The sequence below is a fragment of the Odocoileus virginianus genome, chromosome 8 (assembly GCF_023699985.2).
Source record: "Odocoileus virginianus isolate 20LAN1187 ecotype Illinois chromosome 8, Ovbor_1.2, whole genome shotgun sequence".
Taxonomy (NCBI): domain Eukaryota; kingdom Metazoa; phylum Chordata; class Mammalia; order Artiodactyla; family Cervidae; genus Odocoileus; species Odocoileus virginianus.
Window position 1 is genome coordinate 31,635,967 of NC_069681.1, and position 21,884 is coordinate 31,657,850.

The 21,884-nt window shown below is 45.3% G+C and overlaps 2 protein-coding genes across 6 annotated transcripts in view; one reads left to right on the top strand and one right to left on the bottom strand.

The window, feature by feature from the left end:
• Nucleotides 1-1,373: 1,373 nt before the first annotated feature.
• METTL21C (methyltransferase 21C, AARS1 lysine) lies at nt 1,374-13,870 on the top strand. The gene is made up of 4 exons (XM_020881950.2): nt 1,374-3,539; nt 7,048-7,199; nt 9,342-9,459; nt 10,906-13,870. The coding sequence occupies exons 1-4, from the start codon at nt 3,431-3,433 to the stop codon at nt 11,298-11,300; spliced, it is 774 nt and encodes a 257-aa protein (XP_020737609.1). The 5' UTR covers nt 1,374-3,430; the 3' UTR covers nt 11,301-13,870.
• A 2,194-nt stretch (nt 13,871-16,064) lies between these two features.
• The window catches only part of TPP2 (tripeptidyl peptidase 2), a 60,555-nt gene continuing 54,735 nt past the window's right edge, over nt 16,065-21,884 (bottom strand). For 4 of the 5 annotated variants that reach the window (XM_070471434.1, XM_020881940.2, XM_020881939.2 and 1 more), the window contains 3 exons: nt 21,601-21,808; nt 19,740-19,859; nt 16,065-17,005 (listed from right to left, as the gene is read on the bottom strand). In XM_070471434.1, coding sequence (XP_070327535.1) covers nt 16,916-17,005; nt 19,740-19,859; nt 21,601-21,808 — 418 coding nt within the window. In that variant the 3' untranslated portion in view covers nt 16,065-16,915. Of the gene's footprint in view, nt 17,006-19,739; nt 19,860-21,600; nt 21,809-21,884 lie in introns of those variants that run through there. The other variant, XM_070471436.1, reaches the window with a different exon arrangement.

Sequence of the window (21,884 nt, forward strand, 5' to 3'; positions counted from 1 at the left end):
CGAACCGAATGCCAGACTTGAAAAAGACTGCAGGTCACCTCCTTCGTTTACGGGGGGAGGAGAGAAGATAGTCAGGAGAGCAGAGCATGTCTAGATGAAGATCCAAAGTGAAAAGAAATGGACTGGAGGAAAAAAAGTGACAGCAGAGAAGAGGCTTCCAAATTAGGGTAACAAATAAATATAGGCTCAGATCTTTTCAAACTAAATCATTCACTCAGCTCATTGGTTAAGCGTGGTGCCTCGTATATGTGAAGGACTATTTAAATTCCTATTTGCCTAAGGCTTTAGTTGACAAACCCTATCTACTACTCTGAGCGTTTCCAGGCTACCTAATTTTCCTCTTTTTTAAATTGCCCTTTATTTCAATGAAATCAATGACAACAGCTTGCTTTTTTCTGGAAAGAGTTTTCTGACTTCTCATTCACTCCTGCCCCAGCTAACTTTACTCTTTATACGACTGTAAGCCTTTCACTCAAGCCCTTTCTTATGGATAGACATTCTCCAGTCCTCCTCTGGGCGGAGTCCTCTGTTATTTTTGGCTGCTGGAATCGGGGTCTAGGAGAGAGACCACTCCAGGCAGGCCGTTTCACTCCCCCACTGGAGCTGGGCTAATGAGCATCCAGTGTGCAGGTTTGTACGAAACCCCAACTGTCCACCCTCTACTTCTCTTCAAAGTGAAACGTTAAGTCTGCATTTCAGTCCACATCACAGCCACTGGATACCATACAGAAAAGGGTCTATTCTGTTGCTGTGATTTTCTTCATCTTTTTGAAAGTGATTCCTTCTCATGTTGAAAAAATTGTATGTGTGTATGTGTGTGTGTAAGAGAAAACTGAGAAAGTCACAGAGAGAAGGAGAAAATTCTAGCAAAACAATATGTCTGGGTACTGGTGGGTAATGCTACCCTAAATAACTTGGACTTCCACTGGCTGGCTTTTGTTCATAAAATGCTAATCCACTCAGGTGCAGACCTATATAAGACATTGGGGACTCAAGGCTGTATAGAAATCTCAACTCTCTTCTGCTACATAAGGTAAAGATCTATTTAAACTAACAGTCTGAAATCATTTTGAAGGTACTAACAAGAAGTCCTTTTCAGAACTTCTCTATTCAATACTAACATATGATATAGAGCCTACAGTGTGTTGAGCTAACAATGAACACTAGGTAGATTACTGTAGTTATTTTCAAGGTTGCTTTTTGGAGGAAAAGTTAATTTTTCATGTCAACTACAATAATGGGGAAGGGAGTCATCTCATGCCACAAGAAAAATTATTACTTGTTATTGAACTGAAAACAGATCTCCTTTCCTTGCATGCAAAATGAAGAAATGTCTTTAATTTGATGCTCGGGGTCCCATGGTGCTGGGAGGGTGTCTTGTAAAGAGCATTGTCTTGATTATTCTCTGGCTTTGGAGATGAGAGTAGCAGCTAATACTGTATGTGTGAGAGGCTTTGCAGAGATTACCTTGATTAATTCCTACAACCATCATCTGATATTAGAATCACCATTATCTGCATTTTCAACAAAGATAGTACATGGCAAAGGCAACATCCAAATGTGGGGTCCGTCCCCGAGTACTGAGACCCCTGTCCTGAAGATGCCCTAGGTACTTACCAACAACCAGTCAGCTATCTTTTAGGGGAACAATTAACTTCCTGGAGTTGGGGACAAGTTGAAAAGCTGAAGCAAGTAAGTATCTGCAAGAGAAAAAAACTTCTTGAGTCGGCAAACTGGGTAAATATTTGTTTGATTCTTTATTGTTGCTGTTCAGTCCCTCAGTCGTGTCCAACTCTCTTCTGCCCCATGGACTGCAGCGTGCCAGGCCTCCCTGTCCTTCACCATCTCCTGGAGCTTGCTCAAACACAAGTCCACGGAGTCGGTTGATCCCACCTAACCATCTCATCCTCTGTCGTCCCCTTCTCCTCCCACCTTCAATCTTTCCCAGCATCAGGATCTTTTCCAATGAATCAGTTCTTTGCACCAGGTGGTCAAAGTATTGGAGCATCAGCTTCAGCATCAGTCCTTCCAATGTATATTCAGGACTGATTTCCTTTAGGATGGACTGGTTGGATCTCCTTGCAGTCCAAGGGACTCTCAAGAGTCTTCTCCAGCACCACAGTTTGAAAGTTTGATTCTAGAGCAAGTGAAAATGCTAAATTACATTCACAGCAGCCTCCATGTTTGAAGCCCTACTGCACAGGAAGGGCACACAGCCCTTCCAGGTGCAGAATAATTAGTAACCATGTGGCCAGTGCGGCTGGCTGCTGTCCGAGGCTGGCCAGAAAAAAATATGATGGGGCAACAGTGGAGTGTAAAAGCCGATAAGGAAAATGATTTACATTTTGTTTAAAAAAAAAAAAAGTGGAAGACTAGAAAACATCCCTGTGACAACTAAGCGTTATGAGTCACTTTAGGGAAAAAATCAGCCAGAAAACCCATGGCTGAAATGAGACAACTTGGGCTGCGTCCCACCTCATGGTCAAGAATGTGGCTCCTGCAGTTGGACCTCCTGGACCGGATTCTTGGCTCTGCCTCTGGCCGGCTGCGTGATCCTGGGCTGCTTTCGAGTCTCTCTGTGCCCGAATTTCTCTCATCTGAGAAGAGGCGTAATAATAGCATCTGCTTCATAGGTTTGCTGTGAGGATGAGACGAATCGATACGCTCAAAGCACAAGAACAGAGCTTGGCAGCAACACATGGATTCCCGCAGGAATGCCACGCGTTCTTGTTTGGACGCTGAGCGATGATCCCCCCAGATAGGTCCTTTTTTTCCCCTCCGTGAATCGGTAGGGTTTTCCTGAGCTGCTTTTCACTTTTGCTCTCCTGTTTCCCACCACGGCTCTAGAAGGTAGGCAGGTATCATTATCCCTCCCTTTATGCTGATGAGGAAATGGCACGGAGGAGATTAAGTCACCAAGAGTCAAATTGGGAAGCCAACCGGCTTCCTGGCGCTCAGCCCCTAGAGCTTTCTACTGTCTTGCGCTAAAGCCTCAGATGGAAAGGGAGCAGTCTTGCCTTTGGGCCAAATGCATGATGTCATCAACCCTTGATCCACAAGATACCCTCAATCATATGTACGGCTGGGTCAGGCTTTCTTCGTCAACATGCAGTCCCCAAAGCTCTTAGAGATAGGCTTCAGACCGCAGCGAGGCAGCGCCTGTCTCGCTACCAGAGGCTGTTTCTGCCTTTCTCCAAGCACAGGAAAGTTGGGGTAATGTTTCCTGGTCTCCTTCCACTTTGCTCTGCGGCCCAGGATGGCAGCTCGGGGTGGCTGCTCTCTTCGTCCAAGGAACTAAGCTGAAAAGCAGGTGTTCTTTCCGGCTCAGCAGATGCTAAGGCGATAAGCTGCACCTTCTGGAGGCTCTGGGCAATTCAGACCCGGCAGAGCGCTCGACCTGGCCGGCTCTCTCCTCCCCAGCGGCCCCGTGATGGATGCGTGTCTGAGCTCCGAGCAGCAGCCCCGGCCCCTGGATGAGGCTCCGAGCCCCCCGGATGACGAGGCTCTGCACACAGATGGCACCAGCAGACCCCCGGGAGGTAACCTCCTTCCTCACCTCTCCACCCTCTCACTTCTTTTCCTGGGGATGGCATTTTCCAGTGAGCCTCAGGGGCCAGACGGTCCATTTCCTTTTAACTCTAGATCTTTTTCTGATCATGAAACGGTAGAAGAATGCCTTTATGCCAGCAGAAGCATGGCAGTAACGGTAATAATCCCTATGTTTTGTTATTTACCTATCCAGGCACACAACTTTGTCTTCTCCAAATTCTAGGAGAGTCAGATTTTGGTAACAAGAGCTTTAAGAAAAGAAATGAAATCTAGATTCCTTCCTGCTCTTGGCCAAAATGTATTCCTGGCAGCTGCAGTCTACAGTGAATCCTCACAAAGCCATTTTCCCATTAGGACAACATAACCATTCAGGCTTGCATTTCTGGACAGTGAATCAGTAGGAAATAAGTAACAGACATAACAAATGATGTCATAAGAGCCAAGTTATAACGTTCGAAACATGTACAGTCATTGATCATGGGACATTCTGTTTCAAATCTGCTAAACCAGGACGGTATTTATTTTTACTAAGTTGTTTACATAAAAATGCGACTCTGCCTATCTCCAAAAGCTGACCTCTCTAAATCTATCAGGTGAGCGTTTGTGTGTGTGTGGGTGTGTGTGTGAGTCGCTCAGTTGTGTCAAACTCTCAACAACCCCATGGACTATAGCCCGCCAGGCTCCTCTGTCCATGGGATTCTCCAGGCAAGAATCCTGGAGTGGGCTGCCATTCCCTTCTCCAGGGAATCTTCCTGAACCAGGGAATTGAACCCAGGTCTCCCACATTGCAGGCAGATTCTTTATGGTCCGAGGCACCAGGGAAGCTCCCACATGTGAGCATAGGTACAATAAATGAAAATCATGTGCAGTCAACATAGATTTCTTTATCTTCGTAGCAAGGAAAGGGGTCTTAGAGGAGGATGTTTTTATGCCCATGTTTCTTTACAATGTTGACCCAGAAAGGAAGACCATCAGCTTATTGTTTGTCATCCTGTGAAAGGATGAGCCATTTATAAATCAGCCCATTGATTTTTTCTACAGTCTTGAGAGAAAAGTTAGCTTCCATGTGGTGATCTGTGAGAAGGAGAGAAGGACCGGTCTGGCCAACGTGGAGGGGCTGGAGGCTGGCAGGAAGTGCCCTGGGTCCCTGATAGTCTGCCTGCTCCAGTGACCAGAGGCTGAGATGGAAGGAGGGCAGCCCAGGACTCCCTCCTCTTACCTGATGGCCTGGACCAGCTCCTGCATTTTGGGAATTTTTGCAAGCTGGTTTTTAAACATGGCCACTGTTAAAATTTAAGTCATATAAACATACAACAAAATGGATTACATAAAAGGGAAAGTTATATGAAAAAACTCAGGTAATAAATACTCATGTCTCATTATGAATTATCTTCCTACATGTTACGATGATCTGTGCTCTTGAGGCTGTTGGTGGATGTCGCATCCGTGGTAGAAACGCCCATGACGCTCAGCGGTGGCGTCTCTTCCCCAGGGACAGCCATTGGGAGCGTTGTCATAATGGTGACAACCAAACCCTACACATCAGTAGTTCCTCACAGCTCCCAGCCTGGTTGTTGGATCTTCCTGGGCACCACATGATCTGTTCCTCTGCCTTCTTGCTACCTCTGAAACCAGAACTCAGAGTCAGCCACTCAGCCTATGGGAGAAGATGGGTCCTCTTTGCCGGGTGATAAATTTGAGGTTCATGTTGTTAGATGTCAGTAGCTTCCCATATAAGAAGTTGGTGAGAATCATAGGCCCCCCTCTCTTCCCAGGGTCTCTCCAGGGCACATCACAGGAAAAGAGGATGTCTCAGGACTGACTTGGCCACTGTGCCTCAGCAGGTTCTTGCCAGCTTCGAGAAAGTCGGGGTTTCTTGTCTTTGTGGTCTGGACAGAGAATTCTCCTTCTGGGGCTGGAATAGTCTAGATTGGAACCCATGGCCGAGAGCTGCAGGCATCATTCCGCTAATTTGCAAACCGTCACTTGGCTCACACTACAATCAAAGACCATTTGAACACTTTTTTATAAAATGCAACACAAATGTTTTTCTGGAAAAACAACACGAAAAACCGTACAAAGGCATACATACCCAGTACAAGCTTCAGTTTTTCATAATCAGATTCAACAGGCATGGTCAAGTTTTTGCAAATGTTTCTAAGTGCTTACTCCACATGTCTAGACTCTTCTGACTGTGACCCTCTTAGAAGGGTTTGCACAGAAAGCTGCAACAGAGAATTGCTCTAGTGCCGCCAGAATTCAGTGAAACGTGAACTCCGAGGGGTGGACCCCCGGTTTGGCTCTTTCAAAGGCCCCCTGCCCCTCACCCTGCACTCGGCCTCCTCTTCCTGCCTGAATGTATATTTCTGGCTAGAGCCCTTCCCAAGCTCACTAACAGCTCCTTTCTGCTCTTCCATCCCTGGGTACCTGTCCCCAGGCACAGCTCAGGCAACAAAGACTGGTCTCATGCACGGTCCCCCCCCAAACTCCTCGCTACCAGCGTCTCCCTGGGGACACCCGCAGCGCCCCCTCTTCTGCACACGACCCCTGCGTGTGCTTAGCCTCCTCATTCTGACCTTTTTACTCACTTCTTTCTTTCATTTTTTTTAAAATGCTGAAGCCCTCTGGGAAACCTGTGACATTCTGGGCTTCCATGATGTCATCCCTGATCAGGTGCCCTCTTCCTCCCATCTTATATGATATCTGAGCGCCGCTCGCGTGGGTCATGAGTGTCAAGGAGTATTTAAAGGAAGAGTAATTTAATAGTCGGGGCTCATCTGACAGCCTCCCCCAGGGCTGTGGAGCTGGCTTGTCTTTGGGTGACCTGTACCTTTTGAGGAGCGGTGGTGGGAGGACTTAAGGAACGTGTTCCAGCCAGCATGTGGGATGTTACTTCACTTCAAGACCTAAAAATAGTCTGGTCCACGCCTGCCCAGGTCCTCCTTATTGCAGACGGCTCGGTCTTGCCATTCTGCTTGGTAGTGTAGCTTCCACCTCTTGCCAAAACAGAGCGAGGGGCGGATTCACACCGCTCTCTGTCCAAAATCGAGGGAGGGGCCCAGGGCATCTGCTAGCATTGTGTCATCTGATAAAATTCCCCATTGGACTGTTCCATCCTAGTCACCCCATGATATTCTGTCTGAGTTAATTTGTGGCCATTGTCACTGATAACATTACTCTCTCTGTTTCTAGAAGATGGCTCAATCGCTTCCCATTTGACTAATTGTACCATTAATTAGTGTATTTGCACTGGACCCACAAATCATGAGGGGCTTTCCTTGTGGCTCAGCTGGTAAATAATCCACCTGCAATGTGGGAGACCTGGGTTTGATCCCTGGGTTGGGAAGATCCCCTGGAGAAGGGAAAGGCTACCCACTCCAGTATTCTGGCCTGGAGAATTCCATGGACTGTATAGTCCATGGGGTCACAAAGAGTTGGACACAACTGAGCGACTTTCACTTTCGCAAATCATAAAACCTGTTATTTTTGGTCCCACAGATTTTAACGAGATAGAAGCATCGCTTCGAAGCCTCCAGAAATTTGTTCCTACGAATTATGCCAGCTACACCCAGGAGTATTATCAGTTTGTGGGCAAGAAGATTGTCATTCAAGAATCCATCGAGAGTTACGGAGCAGTGGTGTGGCCGGGGGTGAGGGAGCCGTGACATGAGGGTGTCACGGTTTCTGGGGATGGGAACAGCACTTTTGTACAACTGTGTTGCCCTAGGCGCCCAGTCAGGGCTTTAACATCTGTGCGTCTCAGATGGAGGGTCCCCGGATGCCCCCAGGGGTGTTGCTCGTGTGCTTAGAAGCTGCAAGAACACATCCTCTCTCCTAGAAACCATTTCTGCCACGCTGTGTTTCTTGAAACCCTCTTTTTTAACATTAACATAAACTTGAGCATATTGGGAAGTAGGATGAAAAATTCATATGAATTGTTAAGAAAGAAAATCAGAAGAAAAGTCTTTAGGGTTTAGATTTTGCGGTGGGCAAAATCTCTGGGCCAGGTCTAACAATCTTCAGGGGGTCCCTCGCCTTTTACAGTGTGGCTGAAAGTGAACATGTTAGTAGCTCAGTCGTGTCGGGACTCTGTGACCCCGTGGACTGTAGCCCGCCAGGCTCCTCCGTCCATGGGGTTCTCCAGGCAAGACCACTGGAGTGGTTGCCATTTCCTTCTCCAGGGGATCTTCCTGACCCAGGAATTAAACTGGGCTCTCTTGCGTTGCAGGTGGATTCTTTACCGTCTGAGCCTCCAGGGAAGCCCCGGGGAGGTGGAGGAGGGTTTGCCAAAAGGTGTAGCTGCTCCTTCGGGAGACCCGTCCCCAGGTGGCACCCACCAGGCCAGCTTCTCACAGGGCACGCCCCACAGGAAGGCCGCCTCCGCCACTGCTCCGAAGCCCTCAAATCACACATGAGCCTCGGTGGCCCTGGTGAAGCTCTTCCGAATGCTGAAACCCCCACTCTGCACAATGATCCTTTCTCAAGATCCAAAGGATGCCTCTCCTCAAAACGTCAGTCCCCAGCCGTGAGCTCTTGCCATGGGTTGGATGCTGGAGCCACCTCGCACCTGTGCCTCAGTTTCCATCCCCCCACTCCCGGCCGCGCCCTCCAAGTCCCTTGAGAGGAGCTGAGGATGAAATGGACAGACCCACGGCCTTGGGTCTGCCACCCGCCCTGGGGCAGGCCACCGTGAGTGCGGCCAGCGTGTCTCACCTGATGCTGGAGGCCCCGCATCCCTGCCACTCCAGCCTCGGCCCCAGATAGAAAGTGAGTCACAACGAGCCCCGAGCATCTGTTGGAAGACGAGGGCTAAAGGTGTGTGCACACTTGACTTTCACGCTGGTTCTTCAGCTTAGGACTCACGTTCCCAACCCGGGTCACGCCCTCACACTCACTCCCCCAGTCTCTGTGGCCCCCGGCATCACTAGCTGAACCCCGCGTTGGCTCACACAAAACACCTCCTGCATCCGCACACACCGAATTCCCTTCATCTCCTCACAGACAGGGTAGGCGGTGGGCAGAAAGCAGTGAAGAAAGAAGGAAAGGGACATTTGGTCTTCTGTCTAAAGTGGATCTAAATGTATTCACCTGGGTTTTTTATTTTTGGGTTTGTTTTTGTCTTGACTGTGCAAAGTATGCAATTTCTTGGCTACCACCCAAAGCGTGGTCCATGGGCTGGCTGATTAGAAAGGCAGACTTATTAAGAGTTGCAGTGCTGAGCGCCACCAGACCTACTGCCCGTGGCAGGGCGCCTTTAACCAGGCTCCCCAGTGATCCGAGCGAGCACTAGAGTCTGGGAAGCGCTGTCCTACCAGAGTGTCTCTTAGATGAGTCACTTAAAATAAAAATGACTGCCCCGCTGTCCAGTGTATCAGGCAAGGTCCGGGGGGGTGGGGAGAGGAGGGCAGCCTGCTGGCTGATGGGCTCAGGAGGGACGTGTTAGAGAGTTTAGAGCCCAGCGGTCTTCCAGCAGGTGGAGAACTGATGCAACTTGCCCAGGGCGAGGGGCTGCTGTCCTGCGGTCCCTCGACTCCTGCTTCTGGAAGACCTGAGCTGTTCTTCCTCCTGGGGGTTGATCAAGAGTCTTCGGAAACTGGCCCTTTAGCAAGTCGGTGTCTTGAGTTCCTTTGATGCAAGTTTTCACAGGTCAAAACCCGCCATGGCATGTGTGCTTTGATTCCTATGGACCCCTCAGAAAGCTGAAACTGTGTACATGTCTTCTAGTAGTTCACTGGTGGTGGGGACTGGGGTCTGGTTTTCAGCATCCAGTGACAAGTGTGAATGTTTTCCAGGCCATGGTGTTGTGCCAGTATTTGGAGGAACACACAGAGGAACTCAATCTTCGAGGTGCTAAGATACTGGAAATCGGTGCTGGACCAGGCCTCGTTTCCATTGTGGCCAGTATTCTAGGTGTGTCTGTCTATTCCCAACCTTGTTTCAAAAGATGCTTACCAGGACAACAGTAATAATACATGCTGACTGCATGATGGGCTGTGGTTTAGGTGCTTGGGTATGATTGCCCTCACTGAGTTCCCGCAAATATCCAGGCCAGAATGACTCCTGTTATCCCTGAGATAAAATAATTGCATCTTAGAGATGCTAACATCCAACCATTGCTTAGCACGTGAGAAAGCTGACATTTGGAGGGGTGACTCTCGAGTTGTAAACAGGTTGTAAACAGCTATGTTATGCTGTGTCCTGCTTTTCATTGCAACTATCATAACTAAGGTTTTGAAAAAAAAAAAAAAGTCAGTGAATCCAAGGTGAAGACAGATTTATATCCCAAATGCCAGCTGTGCGTCCTGGACTCTGCACAAGAAGTGGGTGTGTCTGGTCTACTTCTGCTTACGCGATTACACATCTATCAAAATCCATCTGGAAATATGGCGATCTACTTTGTGACCACTGATCACTTGCTTTAAAATGCTTTAAAAATTAATTTAATGCATTTAATAGGGGGAGAATCATACAAAATAGATCATCCCCTATGGAAAGGTGCTGATGCTCTCCAGAAGAGAAAACCAAAATCTTCAGATAAACACAGTTTCAGAAGGAAAACACCATGCATTATTATTGTAAAATGAAAGTGTTAGTTGCTTAGTCGTGACTCTTTGCGACACCACGGACGATAGCACACCAGGCCCCTCCGTCCATGGGATTCTCCAGGCAAGAATACTGGAGTGGGCTGCTCCGCCCTCCTCCAGGGGATCTTCCTGACCCAGGGATTAAGTTCTCCTGCATTGCAGGCAGATTCTTTACCCTCTGAGTCACCAGGGAAGCCCAAAACCTTGGTTTGTTCATTATTCTGAAATCTCCCAAAACTATACCACTGTTTTAGTTTTTGAAAATTTTTTTGAATTTTTTATTTTGTTGGAGTATTATTAACAATGTTGTGATATTTTCAGGTATACAGCAAAATGATTCAGTTATACGTATACAGTATCTATCCTTCAGATTCGTTTCCCATTTAGATTATTGCACAGTATTGAGCAGAGTTCCCCTGTGCCATGGTTTCAGTTTCTTAAAAGATGGAAATGTTATTCTATTTCAGTGGTTCTCAACCAGAGGTGGTGTCTGACCCATGAAGGACATTTGGCAATGTCAGGGGACATTTCTGAGCATCATGCCTTGGGGGTTGGGTGGGGAGGTGCTATTTGCATCTTGTGATGGGGACTAGGGATGCTGCTAAACATCTTACAGGGCACAGTGTGGGGTCTACCCCACGACAAAGATTCCAGCCTGGATGTCCACAGGGTCAAGGTGGGAAACCCAGCTCCATTTTCCCCGAGAGTATGTGTCCACTGGGCTGCCCAGGTGTTTCCAGGTACTTAAGACAGGTTTTCTTTCTCTCTTTAGGGGCTCAAGTCACAGCGACAGATCTGCCTGATGTGCTGGGGAACCTACAATATAATCTCCTAAAGAACACACTCAACTGTACCACGTATCTGCCGGAAGTGAAGGAGCTGGTGTGGGGGGAGGGCCTGGAGCAGAGCTTCCCCAAGTCCATGCTTTCCTATGATTATGTGCTGGCCTCCGACGTGGTCTACCACCATTACTTTCTGGACAAGCTGCTTGCCACCATGGCATACCTCTGCCAGCCAGGAACGGTGCTGCTCTGGGCCAACAAGTTCAGATTCAGCACTGACTATGAATTTTTAGATAAATTCAAGCAAGTTTTTGACACGACACTCTTGGCTGAATCTCAAGAGTCATCGATCAAACTCTTTAAAGGAATACGAAAATGGGACTGAACGAAACAAAATGCCTTTCAAAACATTAGTGGGTCTGCTGAACAGTGTTAGAAATTTTATAAGATGGCGAAGGTAGTGCGTAGAATCCATGTACCTACCTAGAATAAACCTGATTATTATGGCAACTCTCTAAAATAACCTATTTAGGATTATCTAGTTAATCTAAATATACACAGGAATAGCATGAAAACATGAAAGTAGCTTTGTTGGCTTCCTAGAGTTCTCAGTTAAGTGTTTAATAAATTTTACACAAACACATTAACAAGTGGGTGTCCCCTTGTTATTTCTGCTGGAGAGCATGGTCTTAAACTTGTCAATATACTTTCATCATGTGCTTTTTTAAACTGAGCTCAGCAGTGTCCATGTATTTTATTTCAAAGACTCTACTTACTACAGATTTTAGCTGTAGCAAAAGGAGAGGGTATAGAGTAATAGAAAAGTTATAGGCTTAACTTAGCAACTTTGGAAAACTCAGCAGTGGCCACAGAACTGGAAAAGGTCAGTTTTCATTCCAATCCCAAAGAAAGACAATGCCAAAGATTGTTCAAACTACTGCACAATTGCCCTCATCTCACACGCTAGCAAAGTAATGCTCAAAGTTCTCCAAGCCAGGCTTCAACAGTATGTGAACTGTGAACTTCCAGATGTTCAAGCTGGATTTAGAAAAGGCAGAGGAACCAGAGATCAAATTGCCAACATTCATTGGATCATCAAAAAAGCAAGAGTTCCAGAAAAACATCTACTTCTGTTTTATTAATTATGCAAAGCCTTTGACTGTGTGGATCACAACAAACTGGAAAATTCTTAAAAGAGATGAGAATACCACACCATCTTACCTGCCTCTTGAGAAATCTGTATGCAGGTCAAGAAGCAAGAGTTAGATCTGGATGTGGAACAACAGACTGGTTCCAAACAGGGAAAGGAATACATTAAGCTGTATATTGTCACCCTGCTTATTTAACTTATATGCAGAGTACATCATGAGAAACGCTGGGCTGGAGGAAGCACAAGCTGGAATCAAGATTGCTGGGAGAAATATCCATAACCTCAGATATGCGGATGATACCACCCTTATATAAGGCAGAAAGCCAAGAGGAACTCAAGAGCTTCTTGATGAAAGTGAAGGAGGAGAGTGAAAAAGTTGGCTTAAAACTCAACATTCAGAAAACTAAGATCATAGCATCCAGTCCCATCACTTCATGGCATAGATGGGGAAATGATGGAAACAGTGACAGACTTTATTTTTTTGGGCTCCAAAATCACTGCAGATGGTGATTGCAGCCATGGAATTAAAAGACGCTTGCTCCTTGGAAGAAAATCTATGACCAACCTAGACAACATATTAAAAAGCAAAGACATTGTTGACAAAGGACTATCTAGTCAAAGCTATGGTTTTTCCAGTAGTCATGTATGGATGTGAGAGCTGGAATATAAAGCTGAGCACTGAAGAACTGATGCTTTTGAACTGTGGTGTTGGAGAAGACTCTTGAGAGTCCCTTGGATTGCAAAGAGATCAACCAGTCCATCCTAAAGGAGATCAGTCCTGGGTGTTCATTGGAAGGACTGCTGCTGAAGCTGAAACTCCAATACTTTGGCCACTTGATTTGAAGAACTGACTCATTGGAAGACCCTGATGCTTGGAAAGATTGAAAGCAGGAGGAGAAGGGGACAACACAGGATGAGGTGATTGGATGGCATCACCGACTTGATGGACATGAGTCTGAGTAAGCTCCAGGAGTTGGTGATGGACAAGGAAGCCTGGCGTGCTGCAGTCCATGGGGTTGCAAAGAGTTGGATGGACATGACCAAGCAACTGAACTGAACTGACTGCTAGGCTTAACAGTGGCTGAAACTGAAAAATACACAAAATGGTGCTGGGACGAGGAAATGGGTGTTTTCTAAGGGCCTGGAAGTAGTGCTCAGCACACCGTGTACCAGCCCCGAGTGCTTCTTTCAGAAGGTGTTTATCCGCATCCAGCTCTTTCCACTGTTTACAATGGCGTGGTGTGGACACTGGCCACCAGCACCTCAGAGAGGAAAACGGTCTCAACTTGTAACAGCACTATTTTGCTAGTGTGATCATTTGAATCAACCATCAGCTGCTTTGCAGTATTTCTCTATGGGCTTATTAAGAGATGATAGACCCTGTATGCTGTTGGCTTGTAACTTAATTCTCACAACGAACCTTTCTTAAGTAAATTATTGGCAAAACAGTCTCTGAAACTGAAACAACCAGCAAACAATTTGCTGAAACAATTTATCTCCTCAGGAGATAAGTTATCCCTAACAAAATTTCGGTCAGAATCATGATCATCACTAGACTTGTTTTGTCCATTTCTGAACTTTATATAGATGAAATCTAACTGTGTGTATTCTTTTATGATATGCTTCTCCACTGAACACTGTATTTATGAGACTTATCATGTGTTAACTTGTAAAGCATTTTTTGAGGCTGATGTACATTTTCCAAATTAATTTAGTAATTCCCCATCTTTTTTAAGTCATGTTTTTTTTGAAGTAAATATGTATAAAAAATAAATGTACACACCATTAAATTACCATTTTAGGAATTCCCTGGTGGTCTGGTGGTTAGAACTCTGCACTTTCACTGATGAGGGTGTGGGTTTGATCCCTGGTCAGGGTCTAAGATCTCAATAAGCCATGTGGCATGATTAAAAAAAAAAAAATTTTCCTGTGATAACCACAATGGAAAAGACTATAAAGAATGTATGTATGTGTGTAACTGAACTTCAATAAAAATTTTTAGGAAGGTTATCACTTTACCTCAGGTATCAATCTCATAGAAATGTAATAGTTTTGCCAAGGATACCGTCTCCCGGGACGCATTTGGGTCTGGCTGTCAGCATGGAGGCACTGAGCGATCTCGACAGAAAGAGGGGCCAACAAGGCAGCTTCATATCACTGCCCGCGGGTAAAACTGAGGGACTGGTCTTCCTAGGATAAACAGCTCACAGCAGGTCCTGCCAGCCTGTGGACCTATCTCTAACTTCCACAGCGAACTTAAATTATCTGAGAATGACTTATATCTCATTGAAAGAGTAGTATTTGGATACAAAAGTCCTTGGTACGACAGAGAGCCAGACGTGACTCTTATTTAAATCTGTGTATGAATTTTGTGGTGTATCATAAATACATTCATGCTGTATCATACATTCTATTAAGAAGCGCTGTCATTCACCACCTCTCTCTGCAAACTGGTACCCCACCTGATTGCCCCTCACCACGTCAGGACCATGAGCACCAGAGGACCAGGCTCCTGTGGACCGGGCCTGTCATGAAGGCCTGGCGGCTCACTCACTGCACTTGGAACTCCACACTTTCTTTAAAAGTGCATCCAAAACCCACCATGGGCTTAGTTTTTCCTTCCACATTAAAAAATATAGCACAAAGACCAAAACCCAAATAATAAAGTGAGAAATCAGGGAACTCTCTAACAATGGTGATTTTACATAAAAAATATTTGAAGGATTCTAGGATTCACTATATCCTGACAGAACTCAGAAGGTAGTACTTCAAAATAAATCTATTACTAGGAAGTTTCCACTCTTAAAATTACATTAAAATTGGATACTAAAGTCATGTTCTTGAAAAAAAAAAGGTTTGACTTCAATGAAACGGTGTAACTTCTGTCAGTGAAAGGGTACCTCTGAAAATCATCTCCTCCATTAAGTTATGAGAAAACTGACAAAAATTCTCAGAAGCAACTTTTTCAAAACTCAATCATTTCTCAGAAAACACCATGTACAAGGCCACCTTGTACAGGACTCAGCTCTCTCACAGACCAAGAAGCCTTTTCCCAGGGCTGTTTGTTGAGATAATTAGAAGCAACTGTGTAATTCTGTAGCTGCCTGAGATGATGGACAACTGCTGGGACCAATTCAAAAGCTTAAAGGTAAATGAGATGCTCAGAGGGACTCTGAAAGCTGTCATATTCCTGGATGTCAGCCACACATGTTGCAGGGCTGAAAGCATCCTCACGAAGACCCGAGCAATACCCATGGCTGAGCCTGAGGCTGTGTGTGGCAGGAAGTTCTTTCGGAGGAAACAGAAAATTTGTAAAACACGTCCTCTAGTTAGCAGTCAGCCAGCAGCATGACCTTGGGGAGTCATCTACCCCTTCTGAACTTCTCAATTTCCTGACTGGATTGAACCTGTGTATGGGGGGGCCTGGATATGTTTAGGTGAAAGTGTGTGTGTGAGAAAACATGAATGTGGCTGTTCATGGATGAACTTTAGATGAACCAAGATGGCTCAGAAACTACAAAATGTCTGCATGCATATTTGCACTTTTTCATCAAGGGTCTAATGTTTTCATCAGATAGAGGAGTCAATTACTCAAAAAACCATTACGAATGATTAATAAGACCAGATCTCTGGTAGGCCTTTTACAGTAGTGAAATCTAAGGAAAGAAGATTTAGAAGCCACGTACACACATACACACACATGCACGCATGGGCACACACACACGTACTTGCTATAAGTGAGTAGAGGCCTTTTAATATTGTCTCTGTGTGTTTATTTCACAGAAGAAAGATGAAAGGATAGTAGCCAGAAAGATAAAAATAATAAAATTAAACATACACAAGTTAATCACATAAAAGATTTGGAAATATATTCAAATAATTGCAAGCCTATAATAAACATTATAAATTAAATTACTTCATATTGAATTTTTATCTGTAGGTTTAATATATTATTTCTGTTCTAACCCCAAATTTTATTCATGAAAAATTAAGACCAACTTTAAGAAGCTTCAATATTCACTTTTATTATTTATAAAAAAAATTAAGGTATCAGAGTGCATATGGTGTACTGCGATCTTGGTTTTGCACATTTATTCACGTTGTTTACATTATTTCAACTGTAATAAACAAACCATATGGGTATCTTTACAATACCTGATACAGATTTAAGCTGTCTGGCACTTATACATGTATTATTAGTTCATTCTGATGCTCTGCATGTCAAGAGATATTAAGAATGATTGGCCTGAAATAACTTCAAGATGAAGAGTGATTGAAGCAGTTATGCTCCAGCATTTGCCACGCATTTATTTGTGCCGGTTTTATTTTTTCCCCTTAATTGAATGTAAACGTTTGCCAAAAAAAAAAAAAAAAATCTGGAAATGAAGTTCTGTTACTTTTTAGTCCAATAAATAATTTTAGCTACGCTTAATGTAGCTTTTTTAAGGCCTTCATACAATTCAAAAAAATTAAAGTCAAGCATGTTAAAACCCTGTTCATTTATAAAATAAAAAATAGAATTTTACAGGTTTGCAGTTAAAAGTTACTGTTCAAATCCTCTCATGCATGTAAGAGCTGCAACCCAACTGAAAGTCCTTGGTGCTGGCACTCAGGGCACAGCCCGCTGCCAGCAATGTGAGGCATTAAGAAAACACCATGATGTCAGAGGTCTAGGTTTACATGTATTAAGCCACACGCCAGCAAATTCTCTGATAAATACACATCATTTTAATAATCAGTATTTGATAGCGGATGAAAACATGCATTAGACTAAAAATGCCACAGATTTGTTTTTATATCCATTCACTATAAAACTTTCTTTTTTAAAATGTAAAGTCTTGGTTCCTATTTTAGAATACACAATAATCAGGAGGATACATGATGGGGAGCCAGTTTTCAGTAAAAGACGCACAATGTGTCCATCCAAGCAGCTTCATCAGCTGTAATAAGACATGAAAATAATAAAACATATGAAAATACTATTTAAAAAATAGATGTTCCAAGCTCAGTATTTAGGGTAAATTCCAAGTTAAATATGCAGCAATAATAAAGAAGTAGCAGGTAGACCTTTTCATCCATCCAACCATCAACCAACCCACCCGCCAACCTTCCTTCCTACCAACCAGTGTTCTTCATGATCTACTAGTCACCCAGCTTTCCTACCAACCAACCTGAAAGTGAAAGTTGCTCAGTAGTGTCCGACTCTTTGCGACCCCATGGACTGCACAGTCCATGGAACACTCCAGGCCAGAATGCTGGAGTGGGCAGCCTATCCCTTCTCCAGGGGAATCTTCCCAACCCAGGAATCGAACCTGGGGTCTCCTGAATTGCAGGCGGATTCTTTACCAACTGAGCTACCAGGGAAGCCCCCCAACCAAACTACTTGGTGATAATCATCATCCCCGGAGACTTTCCTGCTTCCCTGCCATCAACATGACTCGACCTGCTCCTTTCCTCCCTCCTACCCTAGTTTTCTTTCCTGCAAGCTTTCTGAGTGCCTACTGTAGTCAAATCCTGCTCTAGGCGTTAGGAAAAGGCATTGAACAACTCACTTCTCACTTTTAAGAAACTTATGTTCTGTTCAGGAATCAAAAGCTATCAAACAGATGAATGCTGCTGCTGCTAAGTCACTTCAGTCGTGTCCGACTCTGTGCGACCCCACAGACGGCAGCCCACCAGGCTCCCCCATCCCTGGGATTCTCCAGGTAAGAACACTGGAGTGGGTTGCCATTTCCTTCTCCAAGGCATGAAAGTGAAAAGTGAAAGTGAAGTCGCTCAGTTGTGTCCCACTCTTCGCTACCCCATGGGCTGTAGCCCACCATGCCCCTCCACCCATGGGATTTTCCAGGCAAGAGCACTGGAGTGGGGTGCCCTTGCCTTCTCCAGAACAGATGAATAAATAAGTATATAATTAAGAATATATCAGGTATATAGTACAAACAAAATTTGCTCTAATACAGATTGGTAAGTGAGATGGTCAAGATCGAGATCTCTGAAGAGGTGACCTGTAAGCTGAAATCTCCATGACAATAAGAAATCTGCTCTGTGAAAATCTGGGGACGAGCTCTCCACACAGCCGGGTCCTCTGGGGGGAAGGGTGCAGCTGTGTCAGTCACACGGACAGGGGAAGCAGAGGGCGGACGCGAGAGACGTGTGACGTAAGCCGTGTGACGTGTGACGTGGGACGTGGGTGAGCTGCAGCTGGGGAGCGCGGCAGCAGCTAGACCCCACGGGCCTCACAAGCCTTGGAGAACGTGGATCGTCCTCTGAATGTGCCGGAGCTTCACCCCGAGGGTGTGAAGCTGTCCTTTCCAGCTGCTGTGTGGAGGGAGCCAGCCGGTGAGCGGACGGAGACAAGCTGTGGAACGTGCCCTGATGAGCGAGTCTTGGTGGACGGCTGGCTTCACAAGGACAAGGGCTCCGTTTACAGAGTCCGTGATGGGAGGACACCACCGGCTGTTCCAGGCAGAGCTCCCTCCACCTCCTCAGAGGGCTGAAGACGTGAGATCTTACGGGGCTGCCCTGGTGGCTCACAGGTAAACAATCCGCCTGCCAAGGCGGGAGACGCGGGATGGATTCCTGATCTGGGAGGACCCCACCTGCCTCGCAGCAGCTAAGCCGGTGCCGCAGAGCCCGGGAACTGCAGCTGCTGAGGCCTGCGCGCCCTGGGGCCTCTGCTCTGCGACAAGAGACGCCTACCACGATGAGAGGCCCGCTCGCCGCAACCAGAGAGGAGCCCTCGCTCGCCGCAACTCGAGAACAGCCCACGCAGCAATGAAGACCCCAAAGTAACAAAAGCATTTTTTTGATAAAACAGAGAATTTTAAAATGTTTTACAATCTGAACTGACTTGGTAAAGATACACAGAAGAGTCTAAGAGTAAAGATAAGCTATAGTTTAACTGGAGAAGGAAAGGGCAACCCACTCCAGTATTCTCGCCCGGAGAATTCCATGGACAGAGGAGTCTGGCGGTTTGCAGTCTATGGGGTTGTAAAAGTCAGATACAACTGAGTGACTAACACACATAGTTTAACTACCAAAAATGGCCACAGGTGAGCTTTTACTGCCACCTGAAATATGAAAATCAGGCCCCTGGCCGCCTTTGGCATGACCAGTTCTCCTCACCCATCATCTACCTTTTTGGCATAAACTAATCATGTCTGTACAAAGACCAGGCTAGGCTGAAACAATTTCTTCAGAATTCACTAGGTTTTTACACTTGACATTTAATTTGTGTAGTAAGCTCAACAGTAGAACTTGCTTGCATATAACACATGGTAAAAAAAAAATGGCCTATCATTTAAAATGACAAATCAAATCAAACAAACTAAAAGTACAACCACTTTGGCTCAGAGTCAACATGTATTTAAAAGAAATTATTTGTTTCCTTCATAAAAGAAACCTGTCTCCTAACTACACAAAATCTGCAACACATTTTGCTGTGTTGAAAACACTTCTAGACAGAAGTGAAAAAAAAAAAAAATGTAAACAGCTTACTATCTTTCATGCATTTATAGTATTGTTCACATCACGTTTAATTAGACTAATTAAAAGTCACGATGAAGTTGGTGTTATCCTATCACTCCCACGAGGCTTTCTAACTATCTTGTCACTAAATGATGCTGAAACGACACTCAATACTGCTGATTTAAATACTGAATACAATTTACTTACTTGAATACAGTTTTTCCAGTTTTCTTTTGTTGGTTTTTCTTCTACAAGTTTGGTTGCAAATTTAAGGCCTCTCCCATACATTTTATTCACTAATGCATGCTTGTATGCAAATGTCAAAACCTATAATATAAAACAAGTTACAGCTTATCTACAGATAGTTTACAATTTAAGCATATTGCTTTCATAATGAAAGAACTGAAGCATTAACAGAAGTGTAACTTTTCAAACGAACATATCACATCAAGTCAATTTTTAAAACTTTTTAAAAGAACCATCAGTGTCTTTAAAAGACTCCAGTGTTGCACAGAACAGATGACTGATTGGAGGGAGAAAGCTGTTATGTCATTAGCAGTTACTTGTAACCATTTGTTCTTTCCTCCCTCAGTAGGCCATTTTGTCAGGACCCTTCTCCATGACTCATCCATCTTGGGTGGCCCTGCATGGCATGGTTCGTGGCGTCATTCAGTGACACAAGCCCCTTCGCCACAAGGCTGTAATCCATGAAAAGGGTTCATATGCAATAGTCTCCACTTTTAGAATGTGGAGAATGTCCTCAAAGGAATCCCATCACATTTATTTGTATTCTAGAGTCAAGCAAAGGGTTCAATAACTGCTGCTACCAACACAGTAAACCAATAGGTAATAAAATGCAGAAGCGGCCCTGAATAACAGAAGCACTATGGCAAGAAGGGAATTACTTGTAACAGTTTTACTGTGATGCTCATCAAGTGTTTAGCCACTGGCTGTTGGACCAGGTTCTTACTCATCTTTTCCCAGCAGCAAGTGCAGTGTCTGGCACACAGCAGACCTGTGGTAACTGTTATAGTAACAGTGAGTATTGCTGATGCCCATCCAGGCTCTCAACACTCACTCCTGAGAGCCTGTGGGAGCCCACAGCCCACCTCAGAAGCCAGCCACCCGCCTCGGCTGGCATGGTCAGTGCTGCAGGGGCAAGCTTGGGGGTAGGCTTGGTTCAAGCTCTAGGCACTGATTTCAGATCTAAATTCTTAACCTATGGGGCTGACTCCGTCAGTCTCCAGAACATAACTGAGTTCCTTCTCTAAAAGCACTTCTGAATTCAGGTGGAAAAACCTGGTGGACAGGAAGAATTTTCTCCTACTTCTAACCAGAGGTCGTTACTACTAATTACCATAGCTGTTCTTGAAAACAAGCATCTGTCTGCTTAAAACAAACAACAACAAACAAAAATCAACAACACACCCAAGAGTTAGTGCTGGGTAAGACGCATTCCACTGACTTCATCTCCTTTATGTCCAGGAAAAAGGCAGACTGACAGCGACCTGCAGTTACATAATCTCTACTGTAAGAATTACAGCTGAGCACCAGAAGGGATTTAAAATCAAAATCCAAAAAGCTCATCCAGGTTGCTTTTTCTAAAACTAGGTTTTAAAAACTGACCAGCTATAAATCAAGGTGATAACTACTCAGCAGTTAGAGCCTGGAGGGAAATAACAAACACCTAAACTAACCAGAATACCCACGCCTCCAACCCTGACAAGTGAGCATGTGGACAGGTGTGGGAGGCAGAAGACAGCTCCCAGGTGCCTGAGTTTGGGCTCCTACATAAACAGTGTGACCCAAGCCTCCAACTCCATATACACCCTCCAACTCTTTCCAAACTAGCGTGGGCACCGGCCACTGTGCACACATACTGAACAACAGTCAAGTGGTTTTCAAAACCGGGAAGCCAGGGGGATACCTCGCTAGGACCGTGGCTTCTTCAGAGCCCAGCTCAGCTTCCACCCGTGTACCCTGTCCTCTCTGGTCCGCTCGCCGGGCCCTAGAGGGGCCTGGGATGTACCCCCAAGAGCTGTGCCGAAACAAAAAGCAGAAAGGATACCTTGTTGTCAAAAAGATCGGTCCATTTGGTCGTCTCCCAGAAGGTCTCCGTCAGAGAGTCCAGGGTGCTCTCTCCTTCCTCCTCTCGCCCCTCCGAGTCACTGGACACGGCACCGTCCTGTTCCTGGGCCTGGAGAAGGTGGTCAGCCAGGGCACAGCCCTTCCGGCAGAGCGCGTCTACCAGCGTCGACTTCTGCTTGTCCATGTCACTGCACACCAAGCCCAGAACAGTCCACAGGTCAGTAACACGGCGTTAAGAGCGAAGCCTTATCTGAGATTAAACTC